General features: G+C 50.5%; 2 protein-coding genes across 2 annotated transcripts; both read left to right on the forward strand.

Annotated features, from left to right (window-relative positions):
- The first annotated feature begins 3153 nt into the window (after positions 1 to 3153).
- Positions 3154 to 3767, forward strand: LOC126577446 (uncharacterized). The gene has a single exon (XM_050239075.1). It carries the CDS (start codon positions 3195 to 3197, stop codon positions 3765 to 3767), a length of 573 nt encoding a protein of 190 aa, XP_050095032.1. The 5' UTR covers positions 3154 to 3194.
- Positions 3768 to 10399: 6632 nt separating this feature from the next.
- Positions 10400 to 13369, forward strand: LOC126577453 (forkhead box protein D3). Its single transcript, XM_050239087.1, has 4 exons — positions 10400 to 10464; positions 10549 to 10648; positions 10709 to 10887; positions 11890 to 13369. The coding sequence occupies exons 1-4, from the start codon at positions 10400 to 10402 to the stop codon at positions 13367 to 13369; spliced, it is 1824 nt and encodes a 607-aa protein (XP_050095044.1).
- Positions 13370 to 17500: the final 4131 nt, after the last annotated feature.

Below are 17500 nucleotides of genomic sequence, written 5' to 3' on the forward strand. Positions count from 1 at the left end.
CCTTGTTGCTGTTGATTGTTTCCAAAATGGTTCACGAGGAAGGGAGCGAGGCTGGAAATGGTATCAGTGCGAAATGGGAAACCAGGAAAGCCTAGCGAACGAACCACACAATAGGTTTAATCGTTCGATTTGGTTTTTTTTTTCTTCTTCGGGATCTTCTCTTTGGTCGGCTCGGCTTCTCTTCTCCGATGCGATCCGCTCGATGACGTCAGGCCCTGGTTGCTGTTGCGCAAACCGTCAAGGATGGACGGAAGGATTAACTTTTGGGCCAGCATATGTCAGAGTTTTTCGGGCTTCGGGCGTCCACTTTGTTTGATTCGTCCGGGTTATTATCCTTTGGGATTTTTGAAGGATTTTACGGACCAAAAAAGGGACCATCATGACCATGATCTAGCGATGACCATGACATTAAAGGCTCCTTTTTGGACACCGAGTGAATCAAAATACGCCATGAAGCAATTTGGATTTCGCCAATCGAAGGACCATCATGTTTGTAGTTTTGCGGTGGCCAATCAGTACGAATTCGTGCCGTCTGCAAAAAAGGCAAACTAAGTTGGCAAACAACCCGCACATTTCCGGATCGGCACTAGCCAGCACGAAACGCACGGGGGGTCCCTGGAGAAAAAGGTCCATCAAAAGCCACCACGAGTCTCTCGCCATCTCGTGCGCAATCGACGGAAGGCAACCGGAAGGCTCCAAAAACTCGTCTACTCCGTAACAGGGCACAGGACGAACTCTGCGGTATTTCGTGGATTATTTGACAACCACTCCAAAAACCAATAGTTTCCGCGTGCGCACGGAACGGAACCGAGGCGGTCGAGGATATTGGTTCGTTTCGGTGCGTTTTCCGTGGGATCCCGCCCAGAAAATTGCGACGCCCACCGATCATTTGCACACCCGTTCCCCCCGTTCAGGTCCCTCCGAGTCTGAGCAAATAGCAGCACAACACCGGTGCACCGGTATCGACGCCAATCCCGAGTATTAGTTTCTATTCAATTTAGACAAATGTCGGAATCGAATTTCGCTAACTGGATTGGGGGAGGCTGGGGAGCGAGGGACATCGATTGGAGAATATGGCCCCGAACTGGTGGCTGGCAATGTTTAGCAAATTCGATGCGATTCGACGCCGAACGCAATCAAACTAGAACTTTCCGCGTACCCCCCGATCCTCCGGAATTGGATGCGTATTCGCAGCCAGTATCGATGAATGCCAGTTGGAAGGGATGGATTGGAGAGCGCAGATCAGGGGAAGCGAGTGGGTCTTTACTTCCCTTCCCTAAGCCACATAAAGGGAACCAGCAAACGATCGGCGAAGTTTGCGTCGCAGTCTGCCGGTGGAAGCATCCGAGGTAGCGACGCTACTGGAGGCAGGGTAGAAAATTTATTCAAATCAGACACTCTATTCCGAAGTGAGAGCGGGTTCCCGCCCGTGGTGCAGAATGCGAGTAGCCGTTTCAGAATCCGAGAGGTCCTTTCGACAGCCAGAAAATAAAAACCACTTCTCGGTGAGGTGCCGTTTTGTCAATCTGCCAAATCGCATCAACTCGCTGATATCACTCTCGCCGGATGCAGTGGAAAAGGGCTCGCTGCGTGCTGTGTCCGGCTCCGGCTATTGAGACATTCGGGGCGAGGGGGCCCCCGGATTTCCACGGATTAATATGTATCGCTGCCCCATTGCTATGAGCTGTCAGCAGGTGCCAACGGGTAGCAAATAGTTATTTAATTAAGTACGATTTAGAATTTCCAATGCCGCAATCTGGGGGCGCGCTCGCTTTCCACCCCCTGAGGGCGGTACACAATTGATTTCAATTCGTTTCTCGTTACCTCGCGGCTTGTCACCGATTATGTCGCCAGGGGTTCGAACCATCCGTCGTCGTCGTCGTCGTCATCGTCGTAGCTAGTCGCATTGTGTCGCTTTTGAAGTGGATTCACACAAATGGCACACAAGAGGGAGTGGGCCGGTGGGCCCTCCTGCTGTTTGGCTCGCAGCACGCAATATGCGCGATGATATCGGACCGCTATTTCGGTGTCAGAACCTTCCAGGCTTGGCGATTCAAGTGTAAGAAAGGCTCATCTTATCCGCGATCCACTCGAAGTGAGCTGTCGCTTTTAATTTGTCCTATCGGTTCTGACACCATCTCGACCACCCACCGACCAGCCGTGACCGTGATCGTGACGAACAATTTAATAAAAACCCAATCACTGCAAGTATGCTGGCGATGGCGACGCGTGGCGTGAAATGATATGTTTACTTTCACACCCCATCTTAATTTTCTTTCCGGCCGCCTTGTTTTCGGGTTGTCCAGCAGCTCTACTATGCCACAGTTCCGGATCCTGGTGCAATTCGGTGCTCTGTTTGGTGTAAACATTATCTCAAGCATCGGCACGTGAACGTACACGTCACGGTTACGCTACAATTGACTTTGACACGTGATCGGTGGCCTCGCGTGTAAATGATTTTTTATTGCATCCTGGCCACCCGGCTCCGATGCCTGGCAACGGTACGAAGCGAAGGTAAAGAAGACGACGAGGATGTACACTGTTTTCCTAATGCCCACATTATCTCGTCCTTACGAGAGGGTTGAATGAAATCAAATAAACAGAAACACTTTCGGACGACGGAAGGGAAGAAGGGACGGGGACTGTTTGAGAGAAATATCGCGAGATCCGGGCACCGTCGCCACCGCACGGTGCTCGTGTTCGTGTTTGTTGTTCGATGGCATTGAAACAGGAAATGAGTAAACACGAAATCACATCCTCGCAAGCGTTTCCGAAGATCAAAGCAGCGCCCCGGTGTTACCAATAGTGATGATAATCTTGTCGTTGGTTTGTTTGTTTTAATTTCTGGGTTTCTTCGACGAAAGGAAAACAATGTTGTCCCCCCCTAGCTATTCTGAACTTGATGTGACTCTTACTAAAGAGAGGATGATTTTAGAAATTGAAAGAACCGTTTCTAAAATGAACACTCAATAAATGTTGCACTTTAAAGGATACCAATTCAAGGAATTCATCCTGAAGAATACAGTCTCTGAATCCAGTAGTACACAATAGAAACACGAATCAAAGCACTCCTAGAAACAGTCACACTTTGTCATCCAAATCGCTCAGTTCCAGTTTCCGTTTCAGCGTTTTTCCAGCAGGTGCGGAGTGGAACCAAATTTTCCGTCATACAAAAAAATAAATCCCCCCCCCAAATGTCCGCCAACGTTAGCCTCACGACCGAAACGTTCGGTGTGCTGGCGGACAAGGAAGGCCGAAGCATTCCGGTGGAAAAATTCATCTGGCAAACGCGTGCCGGACTGCGGCTCTGTGTCCTGGCCCTCGATGCGGCCATCGTTGAGCTGAGGGCACCAGACGGTGATCGAGCGCCGGCGAATATTCTCCTTGCACCGGACACCTTGCAAGAGTTTCTTCAACTCGATCCGAACCTCATCTGTGGGGCTTGCTTTGGACCTTCCGACTGCATGCGGCCGGCCGAAAAACAAAGGATGCCGCAGGACGAAGGAGTTCAAACGATGGCTTCGGACCGCATCTGGCAACCGTTTGTCGATGGGACGCGTCTTCATCTCAGCCGCCAGTTGGTGGCCGGACGTCGGAATACTCTGTGCCACCGTGACCATCTCGGTGGAGCCCTCGAACGTGGTGCACATTCATTATCAGGCCTGTGGTGCGGGGAAAATCGCACGCGTGTCTCACCGTTGGTTGCTCAACCTTGGTGGACGGGATGGTGGACCGTCCGCAACGCACCAGCACGTGGTCCAGATTAACGCCAGCATGCTCGTCGATGGACGGCGCTCTTTACGAACTGTCGCTTCGAATATGACCGATTTCCGGATTGCAAAGCATCTTGGAGTTGCTGGCACCGAACTGGCCGAACATTATCTGCTAAACAGTGCTGCTCTCGATGGATATAGCTTGAGGTTAATGCATGGTCCATCCGGGCGTGCCATGGAGTTGTATTGTGATTTTCCTTGGTTACGGTTCACCACCTTAGACGATCTGCCGGAAGGGAAAAGCACGGTATCGGCTTCCCATCCTCATCACGCTCTGCGTCGTCTATCTCTTCTCTTCGATCTGAATCGCTTCATCACCTCGATCGTTGATGTGATCGAGGGAGGAAAAGAAGCGAAGCGTGTTCCTGGAGATAAACAGCAAATCTCATGCTCTGGAGGGCGCCGCTTCGTAAAACACGCCGGATTGTTGGTGCATCCAAAGTATTTCGAGTTTCCCGTGCCAGGAGTAACAGCGACAGGAGACACTTCGGTCATCACAGAGAAGCTGGAAAGGTCCATCGCACGCCCAGCTCTATTCAATGCGAACGTAAGGCTCAAGTTTGGACTCTGCCATCAGAGAAACGACCAGCAGCAGCAGCAGCATTCTAGTGGACATAAATCTCAAACCAAACTATCAAAGTGAATACGCGAATGAGCATTCCTTCGGAACTGATGCAATACCTGGTGCATGAGAAGCTGGCTGGTTGGTGGGTCCCGGGGTGAGGTTTTTCAATAAACGAGGCATTCAAAATCAATCATATCTCTGCGTAGCTGCGGTGCTGTGGTTTCAATTGCCCGTCTCGGCCCTCTAGGCCACAAGCTGCCGAAGCCTGATGGTGAATGATTTTTATTTGTGATTCAAAAGTGCAGATATTAGATGCCTTCGATGTGGACAGTGTGGTACAGAATGGACCATCCATCCAAGCACACAATCCCTTGGCACGGTTTCCATTTGTCTGTGGCCAGAAGTGAGTGTCCATTTTCATGCCACGTACTGTACCGGTCCATCTGATTCCGGGAGCTCGATAAATCCGAAACGGATGTTTGGAATCTCCTTTCTGTCAGGCGTGCCCACCAGGGCTCCATCTCACGCAGCGATCCAGCACCAACGATCCTGTGGTCTCCTGTTAATATTGATGTTGTTTGTATCAACAGTAATAGAAGCACGAGTTGCCCCCGACCGACACTGACTTACTTCGCCCCAACACCGCTCGAGGGCATAATATAAAGTTCGATTCGATTTCGACAAGCGCCACATGCCTTCCAACGCCAACGCAGGCACCGTTTGGGAGTGTGTTCGGAGAGAGGGACTGGAATCGAAATCGAATCCACCACTGGCAGCTCTTTGGAAGTTTGCCGAAGTGACCGAACCGTACTGATCGACAGCGAGCAGCAGCAGCACTTCCGACGCATAGCGACGCAAGGATGGGATGATTTCAAATATCGCACCACCGGGCCACCGCCCCGGGGGGGTGGTGGTTCGGTTTTGCTTCCAAAACCAATAACTTTCTACCATCTCGCTCCATGGAATGCCAGCCCGGATGCGCCCGGGTGTTGGACGGTGGAAAAGGATTGGAAAACTTTCTCCATCGACAATCGGTACAATCATTGTGGCGGAGGCGATTTTACAGCGCTGCTGCTAACCAGACACCAGATTGTACAGCGTCTAACGGTGCTGGCGGTGCTATTGTAGTAGTTAGATTGGCTTTTATGCAAAGTTCGGTCCATTCTTTAGAAAGCATTCCCGTTAGCAGGTTAGCAGATTAACAGGGAGATGGGTACCGCAAAAAAAAGATCGTATACACGCCCTGTGCTCTGTGAGGTAGTAAGAAACGCTGTAATGTGCTTTAAATATGCAAGCTCCGTAAATTCGTTTATCGTGTCCATAAACAGTTTTGCTTGTGTCCGGGTTCTTTCCGTGCCCCTGGTTTATTTTTTTCTTCGAGGTTTCAGCAAATTCCGAATCTGCTACAATATGCAACAATATCCAGCGTCAGCGTAGCGGCTGGCTGGCATTTTTCGTCTTCGCCCTCGCCTTCCCCCTTCCCCCTTGGAACCGGAACACCGTCAATGGCTGCCAGGGAGGCTGTAAAACAGCTGCTACCGTTCTCAGCGCCAGCAAGCGCAAGCGATGCAACGCAACGCTTTTGATTGCAGAGTCGTGCAGGCGGAGACTCAGACAGGCGAGCAAACATTCCCATCGCAGCAGCCCAAACGCACATTCAACGACGGTATCCACGGTGGTGTTCCATTCCAGCAAGGGGTTGCTTCGATGGTTCATGGGCGCGTCTCTAGCAAGAGACAAATGGATCCCTTGGTGCTCTAATTATGAGCCAGCGACAGCGACAAAGTTAAGCGGCCCAGTGGCCAAGCCCAATGTTTGCACAACTGACAACTTGGCCCACCGAATAAGGCGACGCTGCTGCACTGCATGCCAAACTCCTTTACGCATGCCAGGGACGGGCCGAGCCGGTGGTACATCGGAATACACTTTGCCTTCGCGCCCTTCGCGGGTTCAGATCGAGTGCCTGTTTTTGGCCAGCCGTGTTTCAATATTGTGTGTCCATTTTGTTTGTTCCCACTGTTCATGATGTGTGTTTGCTCTTTTCTTCATGTTCTCAATGGATTGCGCAACAGTTGCAGTAAAAGTACCTCCATGCCAAACCCTCATAAATGTATTCTTTTGTTATATTTTGTGATAGTAACCCTTACAAACATGTTCAGTTTGTTTAAAACAACTTAAAGACGATTATAATGATCGTTTGTACACAATCCATAAAAAAGCTTATCAATCACGAACCTCGTGTGCCCTCGAAATCACTCAAATCATGCGATTTCGAGGTGGTCCACCCGGCGGCTATAATCTTATTTCCCCACTTTATTTATCAACTGCCTCTTTTCCAGAAATTGGTCCGCTTTACATCCGAAACATGCCATCGATAAAAGGAGTTTTCTGCTGCTGCTGTTGCTGCTTGATGGCGCGCCCTGAGGGTCGGTTGCTCGCGATTCCGAGCGCTTGTTGAGGCCGCTTTATTTACCGTACGGATCGGATCATTTGCTCTACAGCCCTTGAGCGACCGGGAGTTGACGCAAATCGGCACTGCCACACCGTTATCCGTGTCTCTCAAGCCTCGAACAAATAACCTCGGGGGTCAGTCAGTGTGACAAAATCATAATCCGGACAAAATGATAATGTTGTAATGCCGTGCGCCATGCTCCGGCTGCTGGCACGCATCCATCCAGGGGTCTGAGACCGCTCTGTCCGCTCTGTCTGCTCTCTGCTTTGCCCTCTCGTCGACGCACAATGTTGTGTCTATTTACACGATTTCTTCATCAACCACTCCGCAACTCTTTGGCAAAGATAAATTGTCGTTGTGTCGCTGCAGACGCTTCTTCTGTCTGTTGGTCTGTTGATGTCAGAACGGTTGTCGCTGCTTTCCCTGTAACGGAAAGCCCAAGGCGACGGCCCTGATTTCCATGAGACAGTTTCCGGCCGCTTCTTGGAAATACTATCCACTCCCGAGCGGGCTGGTCCCACAACGGGCATTACATCCGATGCTCCATGGTACACCCTACACAGACCCACAATTTCTCAAGACCAAATGAAGGACATTCATCGAAGGGGCATCTCGACAATGGTCCTTCAGAAATCGAGCCGAGCAATTCATCGCACTTAATAGGTTTGCCGGTGTTCCCGGGGTGGGGGCATGCTTCAATCTTGTTCCGCTTCATGTCCTTCGTTTGCCGATTTTTGCCCTTGCCGACGATTGGTCTCAATGCATTGGATGATGATGAGGGGTTACCTGGTCCAAAAGTTCCATAGGAATGTTCCGAAAATGTCGAAATAAAAGCGAAATACCTAGAACCGGGGGCCACCAGGAGTCGCCTTTCGTGTGTTGCTATGGTGTTTTGGGGCGTTCGACGGCCAAGGATTGTTAAGATTGTGATCGCCGCCGGCAGGTGAAGGTAGAAAGCTGCTTCCGTCTATTGCCATCGGACAATTACATGACATTCTTCGATGGCTGACTAGCGCGAGTTTCACAACAATTCAATCATGCTGTCGAATGTCCGGCTGCTCCTCTGATTGGGCAACTGCCTTCTCGATTGCTTTTGGTTTTTTTCCCCCCCGGAAATGTGCCCCGACCAGAAGTAATCAGAGTAATCAGAAGTGTATGGGAATTATTTATCGATTTTTTTTTAAAATGACAATTCACTCCATTCAGCTTTCAGTATGTGCATCTTATGCGATAGGTCTGCTGAGCCTCTCTGTCTTCAAAGGTTTGCCTTTTCTACCGGATGGAAATGTGATAAGAACTTTTTTAGCATGAATTAAGTGAAAATTGTTTTTAGTATTATTGCATAAAAGAAACATAAGAAGCAACGTGATACCGATACAGGTGCGAAAGCATAACGCATGCACGGTTGTTATCACCCAACTGTCGCCGTCGGAAGTGTGCGCATCCTCCCCATGATGTTGGCTCACCGTCGGAAGTGGAAGACAAAACACTCGCCGTTACAATGACACCCTCAGAATGGACGAGGACGTAACATAGAACGTAATTGGTTTTGCGCCATCGCCCCGGGGGCCGAACTGGGGCCAGGATGAAATTACTCTCAACTCCCCAGTGCCCGAGCTAGAACATCCAGGCAGACAGGCAGGCAAGCTGCTGGTGCCAGTGCCGGTGCGGGTACATTGTTTTGTTCCCGCAGTACAATAGCCCCCCCCCCCTCCACGGTGTCACCCCAAAACGACACCATGCCACACCATCGCCGTCTAGCGTCTTTTCATTTTCATCCTTCCACGGCATACAAATTATCACATGTCGTCCAATTGAATTACTTCCAACAACGTGAACCGTTAAGGAGCGCTACTCGCGCGCGCACGCCCGCACACACCAATACACTTCCTGCTGACACAGCAACCAGGCACCAGGGACCTGTCGGGTATTACCTGACGAAGCCAATTCGTGTAGTGGGCCATGCTGCTCCTGCGCTGCTCCAACGCTCCCCATGTCCGCCCATTCAAGGGCCCTTCCAGAGAAAAACTGGACAGGATGACTGCGTGGGGCACCCGGGAAGTAGCCCTTTTCCTTCTTTTGCAACGCCGTAGAGTATATCCTTCCCAGGGCACGGGCACGTGTGTATTGGTGCAATGTTCATGTAACGCACAGCCTCGCTTCTACGTCGCCCTTATGTACAACGATTGCGACACATACACTCACGTAAATTTCCCCCATTTTTTCCACCACGAAGGACATCGAAGGACATCGCTAGTGGTCCTGCTCTGTCTCCTGGTTCGCTCTGTTTCTTTCGCCTGTCGAGAGTGCACCGCTTGGCGCGCGCGAGAGGCACATTAGGACACTTAGGACACACCCCACACGGTCTACGCACACATACTTACGCATCCTCCCGACCGACCGGAAGCCAGCATGTCGTGGTGGGTGGTATCGCTCTCACTTTCATCCGCACGGCTAGCGTGGCGTGGTTTTGCCAAAATAAATGTTTTACTTGCCAACGAACACAGTTTGTACAACTTTTTTCCTCCTCGTTGGTTCCCCGCTCGTGGGTTGCTGTGAGTTTTTGGTTCGCCGATGCGGTGGTATTGGTGTATGTGTTGCGCTCGTTCGATGGCGGACTGACTGGCTGCTGTTGCCGAAGGATTCGCCGGGGATCCTGAAGCGGTAGCACACGTACAGTTGCCAGCCAGAAAGAGTCCTGATTATCACATTACAACTCGTCTACTCGAGGTACCGGATCGCAGCAACAGCATCGCCATAGCCTACTGCCTAGTTGCTGGCCTAGCTCGCTTGGTATACGCACATGCAACCCCCGCCGGTTCGGTCACCACTAACACCAAGGAGTACTTATTGGGCTAAGCAGGCCGCGTGTGAGTGCGCGAGAGTGAGAAGTGAACCGGCGCCATTTCTGCCCCGCCGACACATAGGAGCAGCAGGCCAGTCGCCTGCTCCGATTTTCTCCGCCCATCCGCCACCGCAGTCTCCTCCGCGCGCGCCGCGTACCGATGTGGAACAGGAAGGATGCGTGTGTAGCGCGTGCAAAATTTTCACAATTTTCCACAAAGTTAAAATAACATTTTCATTCTTGCCGTCGTCGGTGCCGGTCACGGCAGCACCAGGAGCACCAGGAGCACCAATAGTAGCAGAAACGGTGCGCCACGCTGTCGCTTAGTGGTCGTTGTTGGGACGCGGAGTGTTATCAATTCAGGACTGTCAGCGTGTTGTGGAGTGGTGTTCTTGTGATTTTGTGATTTATTGCTACAAGTTATGGTGGTGATGTTGGTCGATTGTCGGAGATTTCTCTCTAATTTTTGACCCAATTCGTGCATAACTGCAGTGACCTAGTGGTGCGCCCAGATTACATGCCCATTTTGGTTGTAACAATTAGAGCTCAGTTTATGCTAAAAGTGCACTGGCATCCAGCATTTAATCATTAGTAACCATTGTTAAAGTGAAATGTGTTGTGAGTAGTGCCGTATACTGTGGTTTTTAACGAAAGTATATCAACACCCTGCCATGATATGAAGCAAACCGGAGAAGAATCAGCATAGAAAGTGAAAAGACGGACTTTGTGCAACCGGGAAAAAAACTCAAAGAAAAGTCACAAAAATGATGCATCCTGCTTTGGCTTCTCCGTTGGATCTGCGACCGTCGGGATTACTGTCGATCGGATCGCCCTCCGATTCACCAAATAATACCTCGCACCAACATCCACATCATCCGCATCATTCTCATCATCATCCACATCAGCCAGTCAGCCAGTCAGTGAACCGGAATGGCAGTGCAACGGGTCGCAATCGGAGCCGCAGCAGCAGTAGCTCCGAGAATGGTACTTCCGGTGGCCATCCGACGGCATTGGTAGCCGATTCCGACGCTGCTACCGGCGGCACTGGTGCTGGAGCTGATGATCCACCATCGTCGACCGGTGGCAGTGGTTCAACCGGAGGTGGTGGTGGCACGGGAAAATCGGGATCTCATCGATCGCAAAGCCTGGTGAAACCACCGTACTCCTACATTGCCCTCATCACGATGGCCATCCTACAGTCACCCCAGAAGAAACTGACCCTCAGTGGTATCTGTGAGTTCATTATGACGAGGTAAATTAATTGGATTCATGGTGTCTTATGATTTCATTTTGGGGAGGGAGGGCGCTAAGATTAATTCGGGCCATAAAAAGGCTCATTTTTGATGATTTTTGGGGAAAAAACCATTCAACTTAGTTTTTTCAAGTGAATGGCATATTAAACTACAACTTTTCATGAATATTTGGCGGTTTTTTGGGGAAGATTGATTAAAAACTTCATTCATGGCATCATATTTAGGAAGGCGTGTTTTCGAAACGATACTTTTTTGTGGTGCCCATTGTAGCCTCATGCCGTGTAATGTGAAATACACAAATAGATATTCTTTTGATAGATTATAACTTTATCCAGGTAGCTCCGTCGAATTTTTGTTGAATTTCCTATTTTTCGATTTTTGGCAGATTTTTTAAGTTAAAAAATTTATCACACTCTGATCAAACCGGGTTCGTCGCTTAAATGGGCAAGTCTTTTGATTCAAACCAAAAATAGCTCACTTTTGACGATTTCTTTGTAGAAAACTATCCACCTATACATGTTTTTGCAAATGCCATACTAAACTGCAACTTTTCAAGTATATTTGGTGGTGTTTTGGGGATGATTTGTTGAAAATTTCATCCAAAAATGATGCATTTTACGTTTCATCCTAGCAAAACAAGTTTTATATAATTGTTAAAAAAAAAGTATTAACAATTTCAATAAAAACCCGACAGAGCTCCCTAGCATAGTGTAGTGTAACATAATAGTGTAGAGATTAGATGTTCAATATTTCAAATCGATCGGTTCAGTAGTTTTTATGCTACGATGGGCACCGACTTTGATAACGTTAGTTTTGGGAAACGCGCTTCAAAATGACGAGCTGCATTGGGCCTTTTATGAAGCGCCGATTTTCAAAAAATAAATATCTTTGTCAGTCAGAAAAATGTTAAAAAATGTATGTCGCAAAAAATAAATAAATTCCATGAATTGTAAAAGAACATGAATTGTATTTGACCAATCTTCGTTTCCCCCCTTCGACAGGTTCCCATACTACAAGGAAAAGTTCCCAGCGTGGCAAAACTCGATCCGGCACAATCTCAGCCTGAACGATTGCTTCATCAAGATCCCCCGGGAACCGGGCAACCCGGGCAAGGGCAACTTCTGGACGCTCGATCCGCTGGCCGAGGATATGTTCGACAATGGGAGCTTCCTGCGGCGCCGGAAGCGCTACAAACGGACGACACTCGCCCAAAGCATGGCATTCCCGGGGGTGTTCGGGCCGTTCGCTCCCTTCTGGATACGCAAACCCGTACCGGTGATACCGATGCACCAGTTTGGACCGGTGGCGCATGCCGCCTCGGCCTCGGCGATGGCGGCCGGATTCGGTGCGGATGGTGGAGGCCCCGGTGCCGGTGCCGGTGCCGGTGGCCCACTGGCTGGTTTGGTCGGTGGAAATGGTCGGTCTGGGGTCGCTAGTGACTTTCTGCTCGACAGCAAGCTGAACCTGTTCGGTGCGGTCAAGATGGACGATCTGAATGTGGCCATGATGGAGAACAGTGAGTTTCTGCAGCGAAACGTCGATAGCCTGAAGATTTCGAGTGCGATGAACAAGTTCTTTCACGGTTATCACCAGGCTGGAGGCGGTGGTCAGGCACCTGGTGTCAATCCCGGTGCCCCCCCAGTGCTCGATCTGTACGATGATGCAGCAGCACCACACCAGCACCAGCACCATGCGCTCGGCGGTGCATCAATGCATCAGTGTAATGGTGGTCGTGATGGTGGTTACTATGGGAACGCGAAACACGTGGTTACTGGAATGCCGTCGGGTGGTGGTGGTGGTGGTGGTGCTATACCAGAGCGCACGGAATCGGAGCAAAGCCACCGGGAACGTGAGTTTCCTCCGGAAGCCGACCTAGACCTCTCCAGTGATGATCGAATCGATGTGGAAAGTGAAGATGACTACAAATCGTTGGCGGATCGAAGGAGTCAAGCGTTGATCTACCGAGAGTTGCTGCTCGATGGTGGGCGCAAATCCGTTTCACCATCACAGCAGCAAATGCCACCAGGAACACCACTACCCGTCGTCTCACCCCACCACCAACCTCCAGCACGGCCTGCTTCCTCGAACGGACCTCCAACGCCTCGCTCATCGAGTCCATCGCGGACAGTGCGTGGTGAACCGGATGAGTATTACATCGAGGAGGACGAACAGTCGGACAAGATTAGCAGTGGTTCGATGGAGGAACGGGGAACACTGCAACAGCATCAGCAGCACCATCCGGAACACCATCATACCGTCCGAAAGCATTTCTACACCGATCTGCAACCGTCCACGCCAGCGCTGGAACCGAGGCACGACGAACCGGCCGCCGGGATACGGCGAGAAGGCTTCACGGGCCCGGAAACGACCAAGTTGTTCGACGGTCTCGAGCCGGCGTTTGCGTCGCGAAAGCGCAAGTACGGCAACACGAAGGGTTTCAGCATAGAGAACCTCATCGGCTGCAACGTGGAGGACAGATAAGCACCCCCACCCTGGACCTCTACTTACGAAAAGCCCCCTCTCTCCCAGCGAAAGCCAAAGAACCTATCTGTATTAGTCTGTATTGTGTGTGTATGTGTGCATGTGCGTGCATGTGTGTATGTGTACATAGTCAACACCGGACGTCTCAGCGCGCCTTAGCTTTTAGGGCACAATCACAATGTTCCGTGTTCCGTTTGTGCATAGTTCATGTTTTAGCGTGATCGAGCCGAATCGTCCTATCGCGCAACCCTAATCCGCCGCGACCGCGCCAGATGCTATACTATGTAAAAGAATAAATCGGCACGATGGTTTTAGTATATTTCGATTGGAACTGACAATTTTTTTTGTTTTGAAAAGCACTAAAATTTCGCAAATCATTTCACGCTAATGTTGTTCCCAAAAAATGCCTTCAATTGGTGGCCGCATCATTGTGATCCTTGTGCGCCACCGGCTTTACAGCACACTCACTGACGGCACGGAACACTTTCTCCTGGGCAGCGGACTTGGTATGGGGGCCACCTGCCCCCCGGACCATCGGGATTCTCGGGCTAACCGTTGGCAGAAACTTCGACACCGGCACAGCATCGCGGCTAACTTCGATGGTCTTTGGAATACCACCGCAGGTAAGACAGTTGCTTCGCTTCATTCCCGTTTGGTTTGGTTTGGGCACGCTAATGCCCGTCACTGATACGCCCGCTGCGATGCTATCACCGGAACACGGGGGAAGCTGCCCTTGTGATGGCAGCAGCGACTTCTCCATCTTATGCCAACGGCTCGAGAGACCAGCCAGTTGTCTACGGATGTCATTCAAATCGATCGCCGACGCTTTATCGCCAAGACCCTTTACCAGCTGATACTGAACGGTCTTGAGATTCTCGTCCACATCGTTGAACTGCTGCTGTAGCTGCACCAGCGTGCGGGACATTTCGCGGATGGTAGCGTTGTGCTGGTCGAACGGAACACGTCGCTCCATATCGGTGATCAAAGCGCGAAGATTCAATTCCATCTCTACATACTCCTTGTCCGCCTTGGCGGTGGCCAGGCGACTCAGTTGTTCTGTGAAGTTCCGCTGTTCGGCTTTAGCCACGTCACGCTCCCTGTCCATGCGCTGGAATGTCCAATCGATTTCACGCAGCTTCCCGTCATGGCGCTCAAAGTGTTTCGTCATCTTCTCGAACTCCACCTCGTAATCCGAGATCAGCATTCCGAGGCAGTGAGTATCCGTTTCCAGCTTGTTCAGCTTCGGATCGTGATCAGCAAAGCGCTCGACCATACCATCCAAGGAGCTGGCAAACTGTAGTGACCGTTCGTGTTGCGCCTGGCAACGGGTCTTTAGCGATGCGATCTCCTCCCTCAGAAGCTCCAGGTGATTCTTGCAACCTTCGAGCATTGCCATGCAGTCAGGGCCCACTGGAACGGATGTTTCATCCTTGGCACAAGCGGAGGCATTATACGAACTGGAACTATTACTTCCGGATTTAGATTCAGATGAATAGTCTGCGATGCAATGGGAATCAACAATCGATCCAACGCTGGTTTGCTCTGAAAATTGGGACTGCTGCTTTCCTTCGGCGTTAGTTGGTAACAGAGCGGAGTTTGAATTGATAGTGGAACTGGCCGTTCCAATTGAAATCACCGTATGGCCTTCTGCTGTACATTGGTCGCCATTCTTCGGTCGATCGCCAACTGCTTCACTGAGGATGTGAGGAGCTGGATCGACCGCCCCACCTCGTTCTTGGTCGCTTGCTATATCACTACCGACTGCATGGCTACTCGTGCTCTTCGCTGATAGTATGCTGCAACCTGCCGATTCGGGTTTCCGGATTCGGGGAACTTTCCCCTCCTCCTTTGAACTCTGTTTCGGTGCCTCTAACTCTTCGTTCACCGTTGGTACACGATGGCTATCGCTTCTAACGCCTGCATCTTGCTCACCACTGCATGCTGCGTACCGTTCGTGCAAGTTGATCAGCGTACTCAATAGAGTTTCCAGCTCGCAAATATTCACAATCCGGCTGCCCGTTGGGCTAGCAAAGGCGTCTCCCAGTTTTTGTTTTAGTTGCTTCAAGATTTCGTTGATTGTGACTGGATCGGTTGAGTTTGCCATTTTACGGTGGAAGAAACAGAGCTGTGCGAGGACGAGGTGTACTACGATCGCATGGCTTACTAATTTTCTAAAGCGCCCCCTTTTTTCCTCCCCACCTTTTTTTTTATCTCCGCGGGATTCCCTTTCGCCGCATTTCCCGGACAGGCCGCAGGTAAATATTAAAATATTATTTTCCCCTGTCCAACGGTCACCGCGGAGCTAGCAGAGGAGGAGCTCGCCGGAGAACAATAGCGACCAATACTGTGACGAGAACGGCATTATTGCATTTCGTGCATGTTAATGCGCCCCGCTGGGAACAATCAAAGTCGGCGGGAATCCATCCCGGGGAAAACGGGAACGAAGGAAGGATGCGCGCTCTCCCGCTCTCAGTGTCGGTGGTCGATGCGGCCGGATTAATGTTTATGCCCCCCGAGCGCGCTGGTGAGGACACTCGTAGTCAAAAGGACACTCCCGAGCACAGCGCACCCCGGAGCTGACGGAGCTGATGTCGAAGTAAATCCCCATCCCGGGCGATTTCTACTCTTTGCCCTGGAACACGTGATTGTCGAGGCGAGCAGGTCAATTCTTAAGCGAAAACCACGATCACGATGTGATCCCTGAACCTTTGCGCACATTCCTGTGTGGTACTGTGCGGAGCAACTTGATTGTTATTTAAATTACACTTCAATTAAACGCTTCGTTGCAGATCAAAATATTTTCGCTCTCGGTCGCTGCCTCATTTCGGATGAATGGCGGATGCCGGATTATGGGTATGGGTGCGTGTCCTTATGCTTCGGCACCGCGTATACACCACCCATGGTGGGGTTGGTTGCGTCTAATCCTCCAACCCGCGTCTCCCGCTGCGTTCAGCCTCGATATCTTTGATGTTCTGTATCTCTTTTGTGTCTCATCCCACCTGAACACATGGGCCGTGAGGGGAAGATGCGCTGTCCGGGTTTCGCGCCGTTGCGAAAGTGAGCAAGCATCCGGGACAATTGAGTCGAGCGTCGAGCAAAGAAACGCTATCCGGCGATGGATAATCGGCCGGATTTCGGGCCGGATCAGCGGATTCAACGGATGCTTATCCGTTACGGTTCTGATGGATAGCATGTAGTCGAGCTCGGGATCAACACAGCACCAGCAAACCCCGTGGAATTGTGGACAGAATAAAGATGGTAGTATATTTTACTGGTTTCGTCATTTAGTCATTTGATAAAATGTTGACAGTCCGAAACTGACTATTTCCTACAATTGACGCACTAACCAATTGACCGCCTAATGACTCGCGTGATGAACCAGAGACCCTGAAAAATTAGGTTAACATATTGCCATTTGATCCCTTTCCTAATGGTGCCTGCATATGTGGCTTCCGAAAACCACAATCAATAGGTTATCGACACCCCGGGGAACCGAGAGGCACAGAGGAAGGGGATTAATGTTTGCCAAAGAAATGTAAATAAGTGAATGCTTCGCTTCACCACACGCGAAAAGCAATATGTCACGAGGTCCGTTTGTGTTCGGTTTCCACGCGCAGTCAGCACAAGTATTAATTCACACCCTCCACCATGAGACACCAGCAATTTGTGCTAATGGCGCTAAGGACGATGATAATCCATGCTAAAGCCCTCGCTAGCTGGCTTGTGTTGGGGTCGTACTGGTGCACTGCTACCGCCAAACCGGCAAAGTATCCGACCAAGTGCACGTGCAACGGTGAACGGATAGATTGCCCTTGGATGCTGAGTGTAGCAGGAACGGTGGTACTTCGTTGACAAAAGGATTATGGTCGGGAATAAACATATCTTTCGAGTTTCGAACCAGTTTCGTATGCGGTCGTGGGGCAAACATGCCATTTATTTACTGCAAAGCATCATTTTCTGTTCAGCCAGACGTCGAGGACAAGAGATATGCGGCCCGGTGGCTATATCGAGTCGGCCGCATGGTCTCAATTGTTTGCGCCAAGGCTTTCGCTCAACCATTTATCACTCATCCGGATTACACGGTGAATAAATCAAGAGGAGAGGCAAAGGTGGCAGCACTCCTTGCCGTGG

Source organism: Anopheles aquasalis, chromosome 2 (assembly GCF_943734665.1).
Source record: "Anopheles aquasalis chromosome 2, idAnoAquaMG_Q_19, whole genome shotgun sequence".
NCBI lineage: Eukaryota > Metazoa > Arthropoda > Insecta > Diptera > Culicidae > Anopheles > Anopheles aquasalis.